General features: G+C 42.6%; 1 protein-coding gene across 2 annotated transcripts; it reads left to right on the top strand.

The window, feature by feature from the left end:
* Positions 1-1403: 1403 nt before the first annotated feature.
* Positions 1404-16550, top strand: LOC132819488 (cystatin-C-like). 2 transcript variants are annotated; one of them, XM_060831026.1, is made up of 3 exons: positions 1404-1616; positions 4207-4323; positions 16484-16550. In XM_060831026.1, exons 1-3 carry the CDS (start codon positions 1407-1409, stop codon positions 16502-16504), a joined length of 348 nt encoding a protein of 115 aa, XP_060687009.1. In that variant the 5' UTR covers positions 1404-1406; the 3' UTR covers positions 16505-16550. The 2 variants fall into 2 exon arrangements, with proteins under 2 accessions (XP_060687009.1, XP_060687008.1); XM_060831025.1 differs by lacking the exon at positions 16484-16550 and adding an exon at positions 6714-7020.
* The last annotated feature ends 264 nt before the right edge of the window (positions 16551-16814 follow it).

The following is a 16814-nucleotide window of genomic DNA, read 5'->3' as shown; positions in this document are numbered from 1 at the left end:
TCCTAAATCAACTCTTGCTGATGTAGCAGATTGGTCAAAAAACATTGCTAATTTATGGATGTGTTTTGTAATGTCTAAAGCTACCTGCACACAGGGAAAATGACTGGACATTCAAATGTAATCATGCTGGCTCAGTGGTTAACACGGCTTCCATCACAGCACCAGGGATCTGGGTTCAATTCCAGCCTCGGGCAACCATTCTCCCCATGTCTGGGTGGGTTTTGTCTGGGTGCTCTGGTTTCCTCCCAGGTTAGGTGAATTGGCCAAGCTCAGTTGCCTGTAGTGTTCTGGGATGTGTAGATTAGGTGCACTAGCCACGGGAAATGTAAAGTAATAGGATAGGGGAATGGATCTGTGTGGGATAGTCTTTGGAGGGCCAGAGTGGACTTGTTCCATGCTGTAGGGATTCTATGATAAAACATTCCCAAAGATATTCTGTCAATTCAATCATTTTGTAACATCACAGCCTGTTTATAGAAACGGTCATTCTTAGAGAGTCTCTATTTGGAGAAATGCAATTGTATTTAGGGTACTGGCTGGCTTGCAGTAGTTTTTTTTAGATTAGATTTTCTACAGTGTGGAAACAGGCCTTTCGGCCCAACTAGTCCACACCGACCCTCCACAGAGTAACCCACCCAGACTCATTTCCCTCTGACTAATTCACCTAACACTATGGGCAATTTAGCATGGCCGATTCACCTGGCCTGCACATCTTTGGACTGTGGGAGGAAACTGGAGCACCCAGAGGAAACCCACGCTGACCCGGGGAGAATGTGCAAACTCCACACAGACAGTCCAAGGCTGGAATCAAACCTGGGACCTTGGTGCTGTGAAGGCAGCAGTGCTAACCACTGCACCACAGTCCCAAATTTGTCAAATTTCAAAAATAGTCTTTATTGATAAAGAACACCTTTATATATACACATCATCACTGAAGCAGTTCGATTCTGTACAGTAGCATATGAAGAAACAATCAAACTTTAGAGTTTGACTCTAACCAACGAACAAACCAAAGGCTTTTCTTAGCCTGCTGTGGTTAGCTCTCCTGTAAGTGCCTTTGTGCTGCAGTGTAACACACACCTGTGCTTTTCATCATCTCCTTACTTCAACTTTTTCCTCTAATAATGAAACATCTGTTCCATTTGGGAAACAATTCAGCTGCTAAATATTAAACAGGTTCCTGAAACTGATAACATTGTAATATTCCAGCTCACCTGCACTTTTAACTATTCCTCACGACAAGCTGTCATATAGAATAAGCCAATCAATAATCAAACACACGCAGCCACATGTGTGGCATAATCTAATGCAAAGTAGTCTGATGCACTCCACCCAATGAGCAAATAATCAAATAAAGGTTGCTGTTCCTCTTTTCTGTTGAGTCATTCTGTTTTGCGACACGAAGCATGGGTTTCGGCTGCAAGAGTCACTGGGTCCTTTTCAACACTTTTCTCATTTTAGTCTCTGCCTTGAAAGAGCAATTAGGACCTGAACCCATCAATCCGAATAATAAGGATGTCCAGAGCGCCTTGGATTTTGCCGTGGAATCGTTCAACAGATTCTCGATGGATGATCATCTCTTCAAAGTTACTCGGGTGATGTCAGCACAAGTGAAGGTAATTAAACAGGGATTCTGAATACTTTAACAGTTAGCTGAAATTGGGTTGCAATGGGAACTGGGCAGATGACAAAGGTAATACCTCTGACTCTATCAGTTCTGGAAAAGGTCGTACGGACACCACCTTGACTCCATTACATCTACAAAGTTCATGTGGGTCTCACCCCATCTGCAGGTGGGAAATGAACCTTATTTTGCTCCCCCTCCCCCACTACAGCGTCCCAGAAAACCTGGGTGTGCTCATGGACAAAGAGAATCTTGTAATTGAGGAATTGAAAATGTTTGCAGCGCTTTCTTTTGCATCTTTCATATGTGGCCCCATCTTTGTTTTCAAATCCCTTCGATACCTTGCCCCTCCTTATCTCTACACAATCCTCTCACAGCTCCACAATCCTCCAAGATATCTGTGCTATTTCTGAATTCCTGATGTTAATTCTCTGCTCCCTTAGAGCCTCCAGCTGCCAAGGCCTTAAGCTCCAAAACTTGCGCCCTGAAATTCTGTAGCTTTCCACACTCACTGGTTTTGGTTTTAAAAATGTCCATCAAAATCTTCGCCTTTGTTGTGGATTTTGAACATCTTGCCTGATCTCTCCTTGGGGTTCAGTGTCATATTTTGTTTGATGAATCTGAAGCACATTGGAACATTTTAATGTCCTAAAGAGCAGTAAATATAAATTGTCATTAACAACCAAATTGGTTGGGAAAATGGTGGTTCACACACAGAGTTTGAAATATCTGGTTGCCATGACACTCCATGGCCTATGATGTCATGACAACCTTGAGAGCGAAGGCAGACCTTATGATGCAAGGTGGTTCTAATCCCAGTGACACTGGCAAATGACAGCACCCACTGGCAGAAATCCTCCAGGATATTGAGCTTAAACTTCGTGGATGTCGAGAAGGTGGGCAATTCGGGAGGCTAAGGTGTCTGGGTCCCAGAGCAGTAATGATGGAGTATACCCAGAGTGTAGGTGAGTGAGAGGGAACATCAGCAGGTCCCAGCCAGGGCTTGGACAGTGGGGGCCATGGGTATCCTTTTGAAGAGATAATTGTTCACTCTTTTACCCAACTCCAAACTGGAAGTGCCCTGTCAACGCAATTTAAATCATCTGCTCACACGGAACATCACTGAACACGCCTTCAAGCTTTTGAAGATGTGGTTCCAGTGCCCCAGCTGGTTGCTTGGAGATTTGCAGAACCTTTGTGTAAGGGTCTCCTCATAGTGGTGGTCTCCTGCACTTTCCTTGACAGAATCTTCCAGAGAAGAGTGGGCCTTAAAGAGGGGAGATCGATGCAATAGGGGAAGGAAATGGTATAGTGGTAATATCACTGGATTAGCAATCCTTTCGGGACATTGTTCAAATCCCTCAATGGCAAATGGTGAAATGTAAATTTAAGGTGACTACAGTGGTTAGCATTGCTGCCTCACAATGCCAGGGTCCTAGGTATAATGCCAACCTTGGGTGACTGTGAGCTTCCATTGGGTGCTCCATTTCCCTCCCACATTCCAAAGATGTGCAGGTTAGGTGGATTGGCAATGCTACATTGCCTATAGTGTCCAGGGATGTGCAACCTAGGTGAATTAGCCACACAGGGCTACAGGGATAGGGTAGGGGGTGGGTCTGAGTGGGATACTCTCAGGAGGATCAGTGCAGACTTGATCAGACAAATAGCCTCTACCTACAGTGTAGGGATTCTGTGAATGCATTGGAGGAGGAGGGAGATGCAGAGAAATGTCCAAGCAGAGGAGCGAGGAGACTAGAATCCACTCCGGATCAGGTTCTTATTACAATGGTGTGCATGCCACATCTGATCCAAACATCTCTCACCTGAGCACACTCACTGCCCATATACACTGTGGACCTCACTTTGTCCTGATTGTGGGAATGTGTCTGTGGAACACAAGAGCCTGAATTGTTCCATTCTTACCAGCAGTGTATGGGACCCATCTCTCCAGCAGTCTCTGTGACCCCAGCTTCCCTTCACATTTCTCCTTTTTCCAGTTGATGAATGGAAGCTCACACGCTGACAAACAATTCAAATGTTATCAATAAATCACAAACTGCACAGTCACCCATGAAACTAAGTGAAAAGTCTGATGTGGTGGCCCTCAGTCTTAGCCACACCCACATGATGCCATTCCCCCCATAACCTTGGATAATGTGGAGGTAACCTGTTTACACTGGAGGTTGAGATGCTTGTGGCAGTCATCAGTTATCGAACTCTGCAAATAAAGGTGACAGAGTGCGCTGCTCACCTTCTGACTGTGTGTTAATGCCTGGGCTCTGCAGAACTATCTCCTGGCACATGATCCAGACTGAGGCTGACCTTACTTTGAGCCAGTCTTCCCAAGCAGCCTGTCAGTTTACAGTCTTCCTGTTCCCATATGTATGTGAACAGGATCCGAATTGAGCATGAACACACTTAGTGACTGGGAATTACTACTTTGCCAACTTCCAATATATCCCTCCCCTGATTTACAGCTATAATTTAGTATTGCAGTACATGGAGGGTAGTAGACATGATTCACAGACTGCAACCGAGTGATTTTCACAAAATGAATGCGGTTTATGCTTGTATTTTGCTAGGATATCGGTGGTCTGTTGTACTTTCTGGAAGTTGACCTAGGAAGGACACAGTGCAAAAAAGGAACAAACGAAGCATTAAGATCTTGCTTTGTTGTCAATACTCCAGGAGGGTCTGAGGTAAGAGAAACTCTCTATGTGGAGGGAGTGGACCATTACATTTCCTTGAGGATTTGGTGACTGGGGGTAACATGGGCTGAGCATCAGACCTAGATGAGAAATTGAAGCAGGAAAGAATTTCCCTGGGCAATGAAGCTCCAGGTTTCTTCTCCCACTATATACATAAGAAAACCTGGGAAAATTGGGTAGCAAAGAGAAATGCATGTACGTAAATAAATCCAAGTAAAAGCACAGTCCTGTGGATGCTGGAAATTTGGAATATGAACAGAAAAAGTGCTGGAGAAACACAGCTGGTCTGTCAGGACCTGTGGAGAGAAAGAGAGAGGCAGGCCTGTCTGTCTGTTACAAAGTACTTTCACTACAACTGCAAAATGACATGTGCACTATCACGGCTGGATGGTCAAGCTTGTCTGCTCCACTGCATTAACACCCAGCTGCCCCTGTGCAAACAGGTTCAGAAGAAACGGCATTACACCAAGTGGAAGCTAGATTTGGAGCAGCAAAATATTCTGAATCAATTCATCACAAACATAGGGAGAGGCCAGGAAATTTGTGTTCCAACATAACTCCCTGCAAAGTGCTCATTCTTACAAGGCTTTGGGTAGGTAGGGAGATGTATTGCCCATCGCTCCACTCTGCGTTACAAATGTCAATTTCAAACCAACTAACTCACAACAAAACCAATAATATAATGTGCTAAGGGTGATGAAGGAAATGGGAGTTCTGTCCCTCGGTGGACTTCTGCTCTCAGTGCCAGAGCTGAGTTGTAGATGCTGCTGGGACTGCAAGAGCAGGTACTGGGAAACTTAGGTGTGGAAGCAGCAAGACATAAGGGAACCTGCAGAGAGGGGCATGCAATGGGTTTTGGATGCCAAATGAGACGGCATGAAGAGGAGGATATAAACTTTGGGGCTTACCCTGATTGAAACAGAGTGCCTCTGATATGATGTACCCATCTTCCTGCTTTTTAACCTAACGTTTTTTTTTAAAACCGATTTCATACTCCCTCTTGTCTCTCCATCCCAGCTGCATAATGGCATAAATGTTGTGGTTCTGTTCGCCGAGCTGGGAATTTTTGTTGCAAACGTTTCGTCCCCTTTCTAGGTGACATCTTCAGTGCTTGGGAGCCTCCTGTGAAGGGCTTCTGTGCTGATTCCTCCGGCATTTATAGTGGTTTGAATCTGCCGCTTCCGGTTGTCAGTTGCTGTCTGCTGCAGTGGCCGGTATATAGGGTCTAGGTCGATGTGTCTGTTGATAGAATTTGTGGATGAGTGCCATGCCTCTAGGAATTCCCTGACTGTTCTCTGTTTGGCCTGCCCTATAATAGTGGTGTTGTCCCAATCGAATTCATGCTGTTTGTCATCCGAGTGTATGGCTACTAGGGATAGCTGGTCGTGTCGTTTCATGGCTGGTTGGTGTTCATGGATGCGGGTTGTTAGCTGTCTTCCTGTTTGTCCTATGTAGTGTTTTGTGCAGTCCTTGCATGGGATTTTGTACACTACGTTGGTTTTGCTCATGCTGGGTATCGGGTCCTTTGTCCTGGTGAGTTGTCTGAGAGTGGCTGTTGGTTTGTGTGCTGTTATGAGTCCTAGTGGTCGCAGTAGTCTGGCTGTCAGTTCAGAAACGCTCCTGATGTATGGGAGTGTGGCCACTCCTTTGGGTTGTGGCATGTCCTCATTTCGTTGTCCAACGTAGTGTACAAAATCCCATGCAAGGACTGCACAGAACACTACATAGGACAAACAGGAAGACAGCTAACAACCCGCATCCATGAACACCAACCAGCCACGAAACGACACGACCAGCTATCCCTAGTAGCCATACACTCAGATGACAAACAGCATGAATTCGATTGGGACAACACCACTATTATAGGGCAGGCCAAACAGAGAACAGCCAGGGAATTCCTAGAGGCATGGCACTCATCCACAAATTCTATCAACAGACACATCGACCTAGGCCCTATATACCGGCCACTGCAGCGGACAGCAACTGACAACCGGAAGCGGCAAATTCAAACCAGTATAAATGCCGGAGGAATCAGCACAGAAGCGCTTCACAGGAGGCTCCCAAGCACTGAAGATGTCACCTAGAAAGGGGACGAAATGTTTACAACAAAAACTCCCAGCTCGGCGAACAGAACCACAACAACAAGCACCCGAGCTACAAATCTTCTCACAAACTTTAATGACATAAATGCTGTAATATTCTGACCAGTTGGTTTTGGTAGAGCAGGAGAAACTCTGACTCATTCCTAGGCTAAATTAAAAGAAATAAATTTCCATTCTGGAGTAGGAAGTGAAAAGCTGACCCACCGACCAGTCTGCTGGTTTTAGTAAAATCACTGTTAACCTCATGATAATGGCTTTTCTTTTTCATTTTCATTTCAGCATCACCTTTGCCACTTTAAAGTGTTGAATACTTTTTGGCGCAATGAAAAATACCTTCTCAAAAGTAACTGCAAACCTGTTAACAGATAGGAGGTGGATAATGTGTGTTCCTTGTCACACCTGGACTCAACTTCAGAAACCTTACTAACTTCACCAGCAGACCTATAGCACACCTTCAATTAACATCTCACATTAAGCTCTACATATATCTATGACTGTTCTTAATTTTGATTTCTTATTTTCAATATCTACACTTGTTATTACACTGATCCAATTTACAGATATCTCAAAGTTTACCATGATGTGTACAGGTCACCTGTTTTAGAGAATAATCTTTAGTTTTTAGGAATTAAAGTTTTAACTGTAGAAAAATATATTATTAACTGTTGAAATAAATCTCTGATGCAAATACTACACGCCTGGATTTATTACACTTGAAGAGTAGTCTGTGTTTATTTTGCAATGCCAGGGTCTATAGTGAAAGAATGTGGAAGAGGCATTATACTTGCCTTTGGTCATATCCTTTGCTTCAACAGAAATGTATCTATGTCAGATTGCAATGGAGCCAGGGAACCTGGTGAAAGGATTATAAAGCTTGATGAACATTGTAAATTATTCATGTGTGTAGAATCCAAGAGTAGCATTCAGATTTGACTCCCCTCCAGAGGTCATCTGTGGAATCCTTTAATTATGATAAGCATTTCAAGTACATTATCCTGTAATCTTCTATCCTCAATGAACCACAATCCAGCCAATGCAAACTGTCCTCATTAAGTAGCCCCTTTAGCTCTGGTATCATTGAGGAAATGCTGCATTGTATTCCTCAAAAACAGATATATTCTCATTGTGGGCGGCACGGTGGCACAGTGGTTAGCACTGCTGCCTCACAGCGCCTGTAAACCCGGGTTCAATTCCCGACTCAGGCGACTGACTGTGTGGAGTTTGCACGTTCTCCCTGTGTCTGCGTGGGTTTCCTCCGGGTGCTCCGGTTTCCTCCCACAGTCCAAAGATGTGCGGGTCAGGTGAATTGGCTAAGCTAAATTGCCCGTAGTGTTAGGTAAGGGGTAAATGTGGGGGTATGGGTGGGTTGCGCTTCGGCGGGTCGGTGTGGACTTGTTGGGCCGAAGGGCCTGTTTCCACACTGTAAGTCTAATCTAAGAGCAGTGCCCAGGACTGAACTCGCTTGAAAAGTGCAAGTTAGAAATCATAGAATTCTACAGTACATAAGGAGGTCATTTGATCTGTCATGTCTGCACCAGCTCCCAAGAAAACTACCCAGCTACTCCCACTCTCCAGCCCTCAAACCTTATCCCTTTCAAATATTTAGTTCTCTTTTGAAACCTTCAATGGAATCTGCTTCCATCACTCTCCCAGGCAATGCATTCTCATCCTAACTACTGCCTGGGTAAAGAGATTTCTCCTCATCTCAGTCCGAGCTCTCTAGCTGATCACTGTGGAGTTACTGACAATCTAATTGGTGGAAACAGAATAACCTTCTTCAGCCTATAAAAATTGTTCCTGACGGCCAATCCCAGTGATCTAGAAAGATGAAGGAAGTTCCACTTTTCAACTGCAGGACTTCACTTGTGTGTGTAATAAGAAGCCATGTTGAGGATCAAAGGTTTGCAACTGCTGGACAGGTGGCAGCAGTGACGAATGATAATGAGCTGATCCATAAAATTGAACTGTTCTTCTCTCACTCTTATAAATTTGAAGTGGGTAGAAAATGTGAAAATGAAAGGAAGGCAACTAGTCAAGATAAGGAATGGATAGCTGGGAATATCCGAAGGTCTCCTCTTCAGACCAGTAGGGAAGGTACTGAGAGTGGAAGTCAGAACGGTTCTGTTGTAACAAGGAGGGACACACACATTCAGAATGCCAATGGTTTTTGAGGGGAAATCATGGGACTTAGTGAAACTTGTCAGAAAGTGTTGAATAGAGAAGTTCCTAAGGATTACAGCATTAACTTTGTTGAGACCAGAATTAAACATTATTGAAGAAGGGGAACATAGGTAGGTGGCAGATATAAAGAGCTTTTAGCTGATAGTTTTTAGATAATGGTTTTTTTCTTCAAAGGAGCAATCAAAGCCAATAATTATATTAAGGGACTATTCTGTAGAAGGATGTAATTTTCACTGCAGAGAGTTCATTGACCATAAGAACTCGGAGCAGGAGAAGGCCATCTGGCCTGTTGAGCTTGCTTCGCCATTCAACAAAATCATGGCTGATCTTTTAGTGGACTCAGCTCCACTTACCCACCCTCTCACCATAACCCTTAATTCCTTTACTGTTCAAAAATCTATCTACCTTTGCCTTAAAAACATTCAATGAGGCAGCCTCAACTGTTTCGCTGGGCAGGGAATTCCATAGGTCCACAACCCTTTGGGTGAAGAAGTTCGTCTTCAACTCATCTAAATCTGTTCCCCCATATTCTGAGGCTATGCCCCTGAGTTCTAGTTTCACCTGCCAGTGGAAACAATCTCCCTGCTTCTCTCTTATCTCTTCTCTTCATAATTTTATATGTTCCTGTGTGATCTCCCCACATTCTTACAAATTCCAATTAGTATAGTCCTAGTCTACTCAATCTATCCTCATTAGCCAACCCTCTCAACTCTGGAATCAACCTAGTGAACTTCCTCTGCACTCCCTCCAGTGCCAGTTCATCATTTCCCAAATAAGGAGACCAAAAGTGTACACAGTACTCAAGATGTGGCCTCACCCTATACAGCTGCAGCATAGCCTCACTATTTTTAAACCGTAACCCTCCAGCAATTAAGGACAATATTCCATTTGCCTTCTTAGTTACCTGCTGCATCTGCAAACAAGTTTTTTGTGAAGCCAAAATGTTGGTGAATTGGATAGGTGGAGAATATATCCCAGTTCCATTGCACAAAGTCGAATTGGAGTGCAACTAGTCATTGGGACTAGTGGTAGTCAGGGAAATACCTCAAGCAAGTGTTAGAGTTGCTAAAACTGCATTTAAGAATGAGTATGGTAGATCCTGAGTTAGCGCACACAGCTCACACGGAAACCGAGAATGAAGGGGTTCCAGAGTATTATTGCATTTAAAACCGAGTTCTGATGAGGTAGCTGACCTGTGGATGTAGAATGGATGCCTGTTCATCAAATAATGCCACTGCTCAGATATCGTAAGGAGTCATTGTGAGTAGCACATGAAAAGGAATGCAGGAAACGCAGGTCGCAATAAGTAGGTATTCTGTTTGGTCAAGACTTCAGAAAGTCTGTGTGCTGTTGGGTAAATCATGCCATGCATGTTAAGTGGAATGAGAACATCAACATGTAATCAAACCAGCATCTTCCATACCCAAACCAGTCTTTGAAGAACCATTCAATCGAGTGTTACTAGATTCGATAGAACCATTCTGGATAATGAGACTAGGTCACCAGTATGGCCTTACAATGATGGACATGATAACCCAATTTCCCAAAACTATTCCTTTAAGGAAAGCCATAGCCAGAGTAGTAATAGAAAAGTTCAATTCATTTTTACTCATATTGAGATGCAATCTGATCATGGTCTAACTTTGCCAAGAAATCATCAGCTTTTTCACTAAAAAACAATTGAAGTCAACTGTATTTCATCTACAAACATAGGGAGCTTTGGGGAGATATTATCAGATCCTCAAAATCATGATTAAGTCATACTGTCATGAATATCCACTGAATTGGGGCAAATAATTTGTGTTCTTACTATTTGCTCCCAGAGATTTCCTGAATGAATCTACAAGGTTTATCGGCTATTTGAATTGATCTAAAGCTATTAAGTAGGACCTGCTTAGAAACAATCTGCTCAGCGATGTCCAGTTTGGGTTCTGCCAGGGCCACTCAGCTCTTGACCTCATTACAGCCTGGGTTCAAACATGGACAAAACAGCTGAATTCCAGTGGGGAGGTGAGAGTGACAGCCCTTGACATGAAATGTTTCACCAGATGTGGCATCAAGGAGCCTGAGCAAAACTGGGATTACTGGGTATCGGTTTCAAACTCTCCACTGGCTAGAGTTATACCTGGCACATGGGAAGTTGTGGCTGTGGTTCTTGGAGGTCAGTCACTTCAGCTCCAGGATATCTTTGCAGACAAAGTGGTGTTGGGGTTGCTGTTGGTGCTTCAACACTTTAAAGTCTATGTCTGACACGGTAATAAGGAAACACTTATTTACGCTGATCATAACCCACTGGCTTTCACTGAAAGTTTAAAACTTGGAGTGCAATTGAGACAGAGTCTTTTGTTTCAACCATTCAAAATGAATTGACAATGCTGAGAAAGAAAATATAGCGTTAGGGTTAGATTCCTTGCCCTGAGTGTAAAATGTTGGGGTACTTTAAAAGTTTGAGAAATGCTAAGATTTAATGATGCGGGGGGGGGGGAAGAAAGGGTGGCCGTTTTTTAAGGATGGAGCTATGTAAAGACTATATCTTACCATTTTTCTGTACTGTTAAATGTGGCCTGACATGGAAAAAAAAATGATCCTAAAACCCAAAGATTGTGTAAAGCATGACTGCATTATTAAAATCAGATTACCCAGCATTCTGTGTGCTGTGTGCTCAAGCAGTGGGGCAAGTTACTGCAGATGAACTGGAGCCAGGGCTTTGGACAAACTGGGATTCAGTTGGCAGCAAGTAGCTGATTGGTCAGTTGTTGACAATAAATGCCTTCTGCCTGCCAACAACAATGTGATTGGTTCCCAGGTAGCTGAAAAGCTCGTGTGTGTGATGTTTGGTCAAAAAGCACTTCAAACCTGAAGAAAGCCAATTTATTTCCCCTTTTCAGTTGCTGTAAATTGTGGCTTTCGACAAAGCAATCAGAGACTTTTATACATTTGAACCAATCATTCTGTGCCTCCTGGAAACAAGTGAAAGTACATTGGAGAAGGATGATCAAAAAGCAGCAAGGTTTGACAAGCCAAAGGATTCATATCAGTGAATCCTGTGGACAGGGACCATTTTGACCAGACTTTCCTTCTACCTACTACATCCATGTTTTATTTTGTGTCTGTCTTTATTTGTCTTTGTGTCTTCTGCTTCTTAGTCGACAAAATATAAATTCAACTTCAGATTGTCCTTTGTTCTGAACAATCCTGGTTTGGAACGATATGGCTGCTCCTTCGCTGTCATTAGGTCAAAACTTTGGAACATGCTGTGGGTGTATGGACTTCAAGAAAGCAACTCGCCACCACCATGTCAATGACAATTAGGGATATCAATGAATGTTGGCCTTTCTGGCAATGACCAAATAAAAATAAATCTGCCACCATTAGTCACGTGGTCTGCAAAATCTGCTTATACTGCAAGAACTGTTTTGTATCTTGAATTGATTGTTTGTTATATGCTATGGACCAGACCAGAACCTCTGAATACATTTTAACTAAAGTATCCTAGACCCTAAGTTTTCATTTTTTGTAAAGGCAGATGGATAGTGGATATTCCAGGAGTGATGCATCTGGTCAAATCACTCAGCTTTAAACAAAACAGAATTTATATAAATGCTACAGATGAAACATGAATCGAAGAAAACAGAGCTTTCAGTAACTTATTTGAAAACCCAGCCAACACAATTTTACTACTTAACAAAGCTGTTCTAATCCCTGCAATGTCTCATAAACGCACCCCTTGGTAAAAGGTAAATTGAAACATAGGTTCTTACAGGCAGGAGAGGATTTAGAGAGAAAGTTCAGGCAAGATCTCTGGTTGAAACATGGAACCTCCCTTCACTGTAGTTGCTTCTCTTGGTCCCCCAACAGAGTTTTGGTGAAACAGAATCAAAGTAGAAAAAAAACCTGATCTGTGACAACGGGTCACTCCCTGCCATTGTTTAAAGTAAACTCTTTCTGAGACATACCGGCACCTCTGCCTTTACAACCCCTCTTGCAAAAAACCAAGGACAGAATAACCCTGTTAAAGAGGCAGCATCATCACATCTCCCTCTTAAAAAAAGTGAGCAATCATGGCTTCATTTAAAACCCTTTAGTCTTACCCTGTTAGTACACTATATACATATAAATATATAATGCATTATATTGTCTATAAACTATAAACAAACATGCATTACTACATTCCATTTCAGTCTGCTTACTCCTGCAACTGATCACCTCTGTTTCTCCCCCAAGTCTTGACAATATGGCAGCTTTCATGTTTTCTGCCCTGTCGCATGTGCACCTTTCAAATCGAATGGCTGCAATAATAAGCTCCAATAAACAGTCTGGAATTTTTGTCCTTAAATGTGTCCAAAAGCTTTAATGGGCTATGATCTATATATACACACACACTCACAGAGGAAATTTGATTATCTGAAGGACACAGGCGGGGAATATTTTGCTTGTTTAATTGAACTACAGATAATTGAATGCTGGATTACATAGTTTAGCCGAGCATTGGGACATTGTGATCTTACTGGATAATCTGGTATTCGGATAACTGAATGCTGGATAATAGAGGTTCTTCTGTAATTGCCTCGGACACATGACTGGCAACATAAATGTCAACAGCAAGTTCAAAGTCTCCTTCTCAATTGTCCAATATTTTTGCCGATGAATATTCAATTTCCTGGAGAAATAGCCAATAGGCCCCTCTATCTTCTCATTGTCTTCCTGTAAGAGCACAGCATCAACACTCAAATCATTCTCATCAACAGCCACCTTGAATAGCTTTGGCTAACACTGGGGCAGTGCCTAATACAGCTTTCAGGCTGTCAAATGCCTTCTGAACTCTGCTGTCAACTAAAACTTCTTGCATTTCTTCAGTAATTCACTGAGTGGAGCAGACACGTTGCTAAAGTTCGGTATGAATTTCCGTTAAAACCTATTCAATCCCAGTAATCGTAGTACTGCTCTCTTCCTCAATGGTATGGGGAACTCCGCAATTATCTTTGTTTTTACATTCCCTAGGATCATTTGTTCATGTACAATGACTCAGGAAGGTGACTTGGCTTTGGCAAATTTAATCCTGGCTAGGTTTATCATCAAGCTGGCCTCCTAAAGTCGATCAAATAATTCAGATAACTGCTGCAAATGTTTCTTACATGTGTGACTTAAAATCACTATGTCATTGATGTAAACCACATAACTGGGTAATTTGGCAATGACTTTATTGGCTAGTTTTTGAAATGTGGCTTGACTTTAAATTGATATAGGCCATTCAGTGTTACAAAAGCCAAAATTATCTTTGCTCTTTTGGATAAAGGTACCTGCCAGTATCCTCTGAGTAAGTCCAACTTAGAAATATAAGTTGTTTGTTCCACCTTTTCAATGCAGTCTTCTAAATGTGGAATCCGAAATGAATCAGATTTTGTAACTGCATGAACTTTGCGATAGTCCACACATAACCACTGGATACCATCTGATTTTGGCACCATTATAGTGAGTGAGCTCCAACCCCTGCAGTTCACTTTGATTATGTCATCTTGGAGCATGTGTTCAACCTCCTTTTGAACCTGTGCCAACTTTAGAGGGTAAAGTTTATATGGATGATGCTTAATTAGAACAGCATTTCCAAAACATACATCCTGCATAATTAAGTTAGCACTTCCACATCTCCACATGCTACAGCAATAACTCTTTCAGGCCATTTTGATTTTTCTTTGTAAGTTAACTCAATAATTTATCCCAATTTTTGATGACTTCCTCATTGTCCAATTTAATTTGAGGAATGTCCAATTCTGAATCCTCTGAACTTGGTTCTTCACTCTGTTTTGTAAATAATAACACAGCCTCCTTTGAGATTTCTTTCTGTTTGGAGTCCTTATCAAATACTTCAGCTCACTCAATCTCCTTTTGACTTGATAAGGCCCACTAAACCTTGCTTTTAAAGATTTACCTATCACTGGCAGTAAGACTAACGCTTTATCTCTGAGAGCAAAATTGTGAGTTTAATTTCCTGTTTGCTTCCTGTTTCATCGTATGCTGTGATATTTTTAAATGCTATCTAACCAAATCCCCTGCTGCATTTAATCATTCAGTATAATTTGAAACATAGTCCAAATATGGGGTCTCTGAATTCTCACTCATCAACTTCTGCTTAATCAATTTTAGTGGTCCTCTCACCCCATGCACAAAAACAAATTTGGTCAATTCATTTGGTGCGTCACTGATCACAAAAAGTACAAATGGAATTCCCTTATCGTAATCATCTTGACTATAATCCCTCAACATGAGGCAGCACGGTGGCACAGTGGTTAGCACTGCTGCCTCATAGCGCCTGAGACCCGGGTTCAATTCCCGACTCAGGTGACTGACTGAGTGGAGTTTGCATATTCTCCCCGTGTCTGTGTGGGTTTGCTCTGGTTTCCTCCCACAGGTTAGGTGAATTGGCCATGCTAAATTGCCCATAGTGTTAGGTAAGGGGTAAATGTAGTGGTATGGGTGGGTTGTGTTTCAGCGGGGCAGTGTGGACTTGTTGGGCCGAAGGGCCTGTTTCCACACTGTAAGTAATCTAATCTAAACATGATCTTTAACATCTGATGCCACCTTTCTGGCGCTCCCTGCAATCCTGGATGGTACATAGTGGATTTAAATTATTTTATTGCAAAGCTGTCTATAAGTTCCTTGAATAACTTTGATGTAAAGTTTGATCTTTGATCTGATTGTATCTCTGTGGGTAGTGGATTCTGGATCAGTGGTGCTGGAAGAGCACAGCAGTTCAGACAGCATCCAACGAGCAGCGAAATCGACGTTTCGGGCAAAAGCCCTTCAATAGGTAGTCCATATCTAGTGACAAATTTGAGTAACTCTTCTACAATCCTTTTATCTGTGATATTGTGTAATGGAATGGTCTTTGGAAATCTACTGGGCACATCTATCATTGTTTATAAATACTGATTCCCACTTCATGTTTTTTCTAAAATGCAGGAATGGGTAGGAAAGGTGTGGGTTTTATTACTGATTGTGATTTTCCAATTATTTGACATGTATGGCAAAATTCAACTACATCCTTATGTAGTCCAGGCTAGTAAAAATGCTGAGTGCTCTTCCAACACTCCGACCATCACTTCTCCCCTTTTCAGTGGACACTCTAACCTCACTCCATATAATTGAGCACTTTTTGTCTCACTGTCAATTCCATTTTTTGGCACCTTTTTCTGGCAATAACACTTCAGATTTCTCATTTCTCTGCATCAGAGATTGACCTGATCCTGTGTCTCTTAATACTGTAACCTCTTTACTAGCTCCTGGCCCTAGTGAGTAAACCTTCCCTTTGCATGTAAATGGTTTAAGAAGATCTGGCACCTTAACCAATCTCTGACCAGCTTGTACATTCTGGTGCAGCTTTTTAGCCTCCACTGTTTTTTCCTTTACCACTCCAACAAAACTCACTGGCTTATCCCGTTTTCCTACATCTGTTTTCCCAGTGTTTTTTCTAACCCACCAACACTGGGATTTCACATGGCCTCCTTTATTGCAGTGAAAACTCCGGAGCTCTTTAACTTCTCTTTCCCCTTCAGGGGTTTACTTTTTACCCTGTGGTAAATAATCCTTACGATCTTCAATGAGATCTAACTTTCCCTTATCATGTGGCGATTTCCCATTTCCCAATTTCTATCCCTCACCGATTGAAACTGATGTCGGAAGCCAAACTTTGATCTTTGTTCGAACTCATAATCATCAGCCATTTCAGTTTTAACTCTCTGCACTTCCACATGAGTTCTCACTACTTCAGGAAGTGAATTTTTGAATTCCTCTATCCTTTTAAGCCGACTTCCCTTCCTAAGTTTCAATTTATGGAGTGCAAATTCTCTCTGCCTTTCTCCCTTTCATAGAACATACAGCATAGAACATAGAACAGTATAGCACACCGAGCAGTGCCGCGACGCGGGACTACGTGCTCTACGGTCTGTTCCCTGGGACGCACACTGAGACGAACAACAACTGCGCCTGGAGGATCATCAACTCGGTGAAGGACGCTCTCTGGGCGGTCCGAAACCTGTTGATCTTCCAGCTGAAGGAGTTGACCCCGACTGAGTGTTGCAGACTGGCACATTCCAAGGTCCAGGACTACTTGTTGAGGGACACGCTGAAGCTTGGGGCAGCTGCTGCCAAGGCGCGGTGGGGAAAGACCACCGTGTAACATCTGCCTGCCTAAGAAGAACA

The sequence above is a fragment of the Hemiscyllium ocellatum genome, chromosome 10 (assembly GCF_020745735.1).
Source record: "Hemiscyllium ocellatum isolate sHemOce1 chromosome 10, sHemOce1.pat.X.cur, whole genome shotgun sequence".
NCBI classification, from domain to species: Eukaryota; Metazoa; Chordata; class Chondrichthyes; order Orectolobiformes; family Hemiscylliidae; genus Hemiscyllium; species Hemiscyllium ocellatum.
The sequence above is the reverse complement of the archived record's forward strand: the minus strand, read 5'-3'. Positions and strand labels throughout refer to the sequence as shown.

Bases quoted from the DNA above. Each gene is read 5' to 3' on its own strand.
- LOC132819488 (XM_060831025.1), top strand. From the start codon at position 1,407: ATGGGTTTCGGCTGCAAGAGTCACTGGGTCCTTTTCAACACTTTTCTC. The intron at 1,617-4,206 runs GTAATTAAACAG...GTATTTTGCTAG, and splicing joins TGATGTCAGCACAAGTGAAG to GATATCGGTGGTCTGTTGTA. The intron at 4,324-6,713 runs GTAAGAGAAACT...TTTTCATTTCAG, and splicing joins ATACTCCAGGAGGGTCTGAG to CATCACCTTTGCCACTTTAA.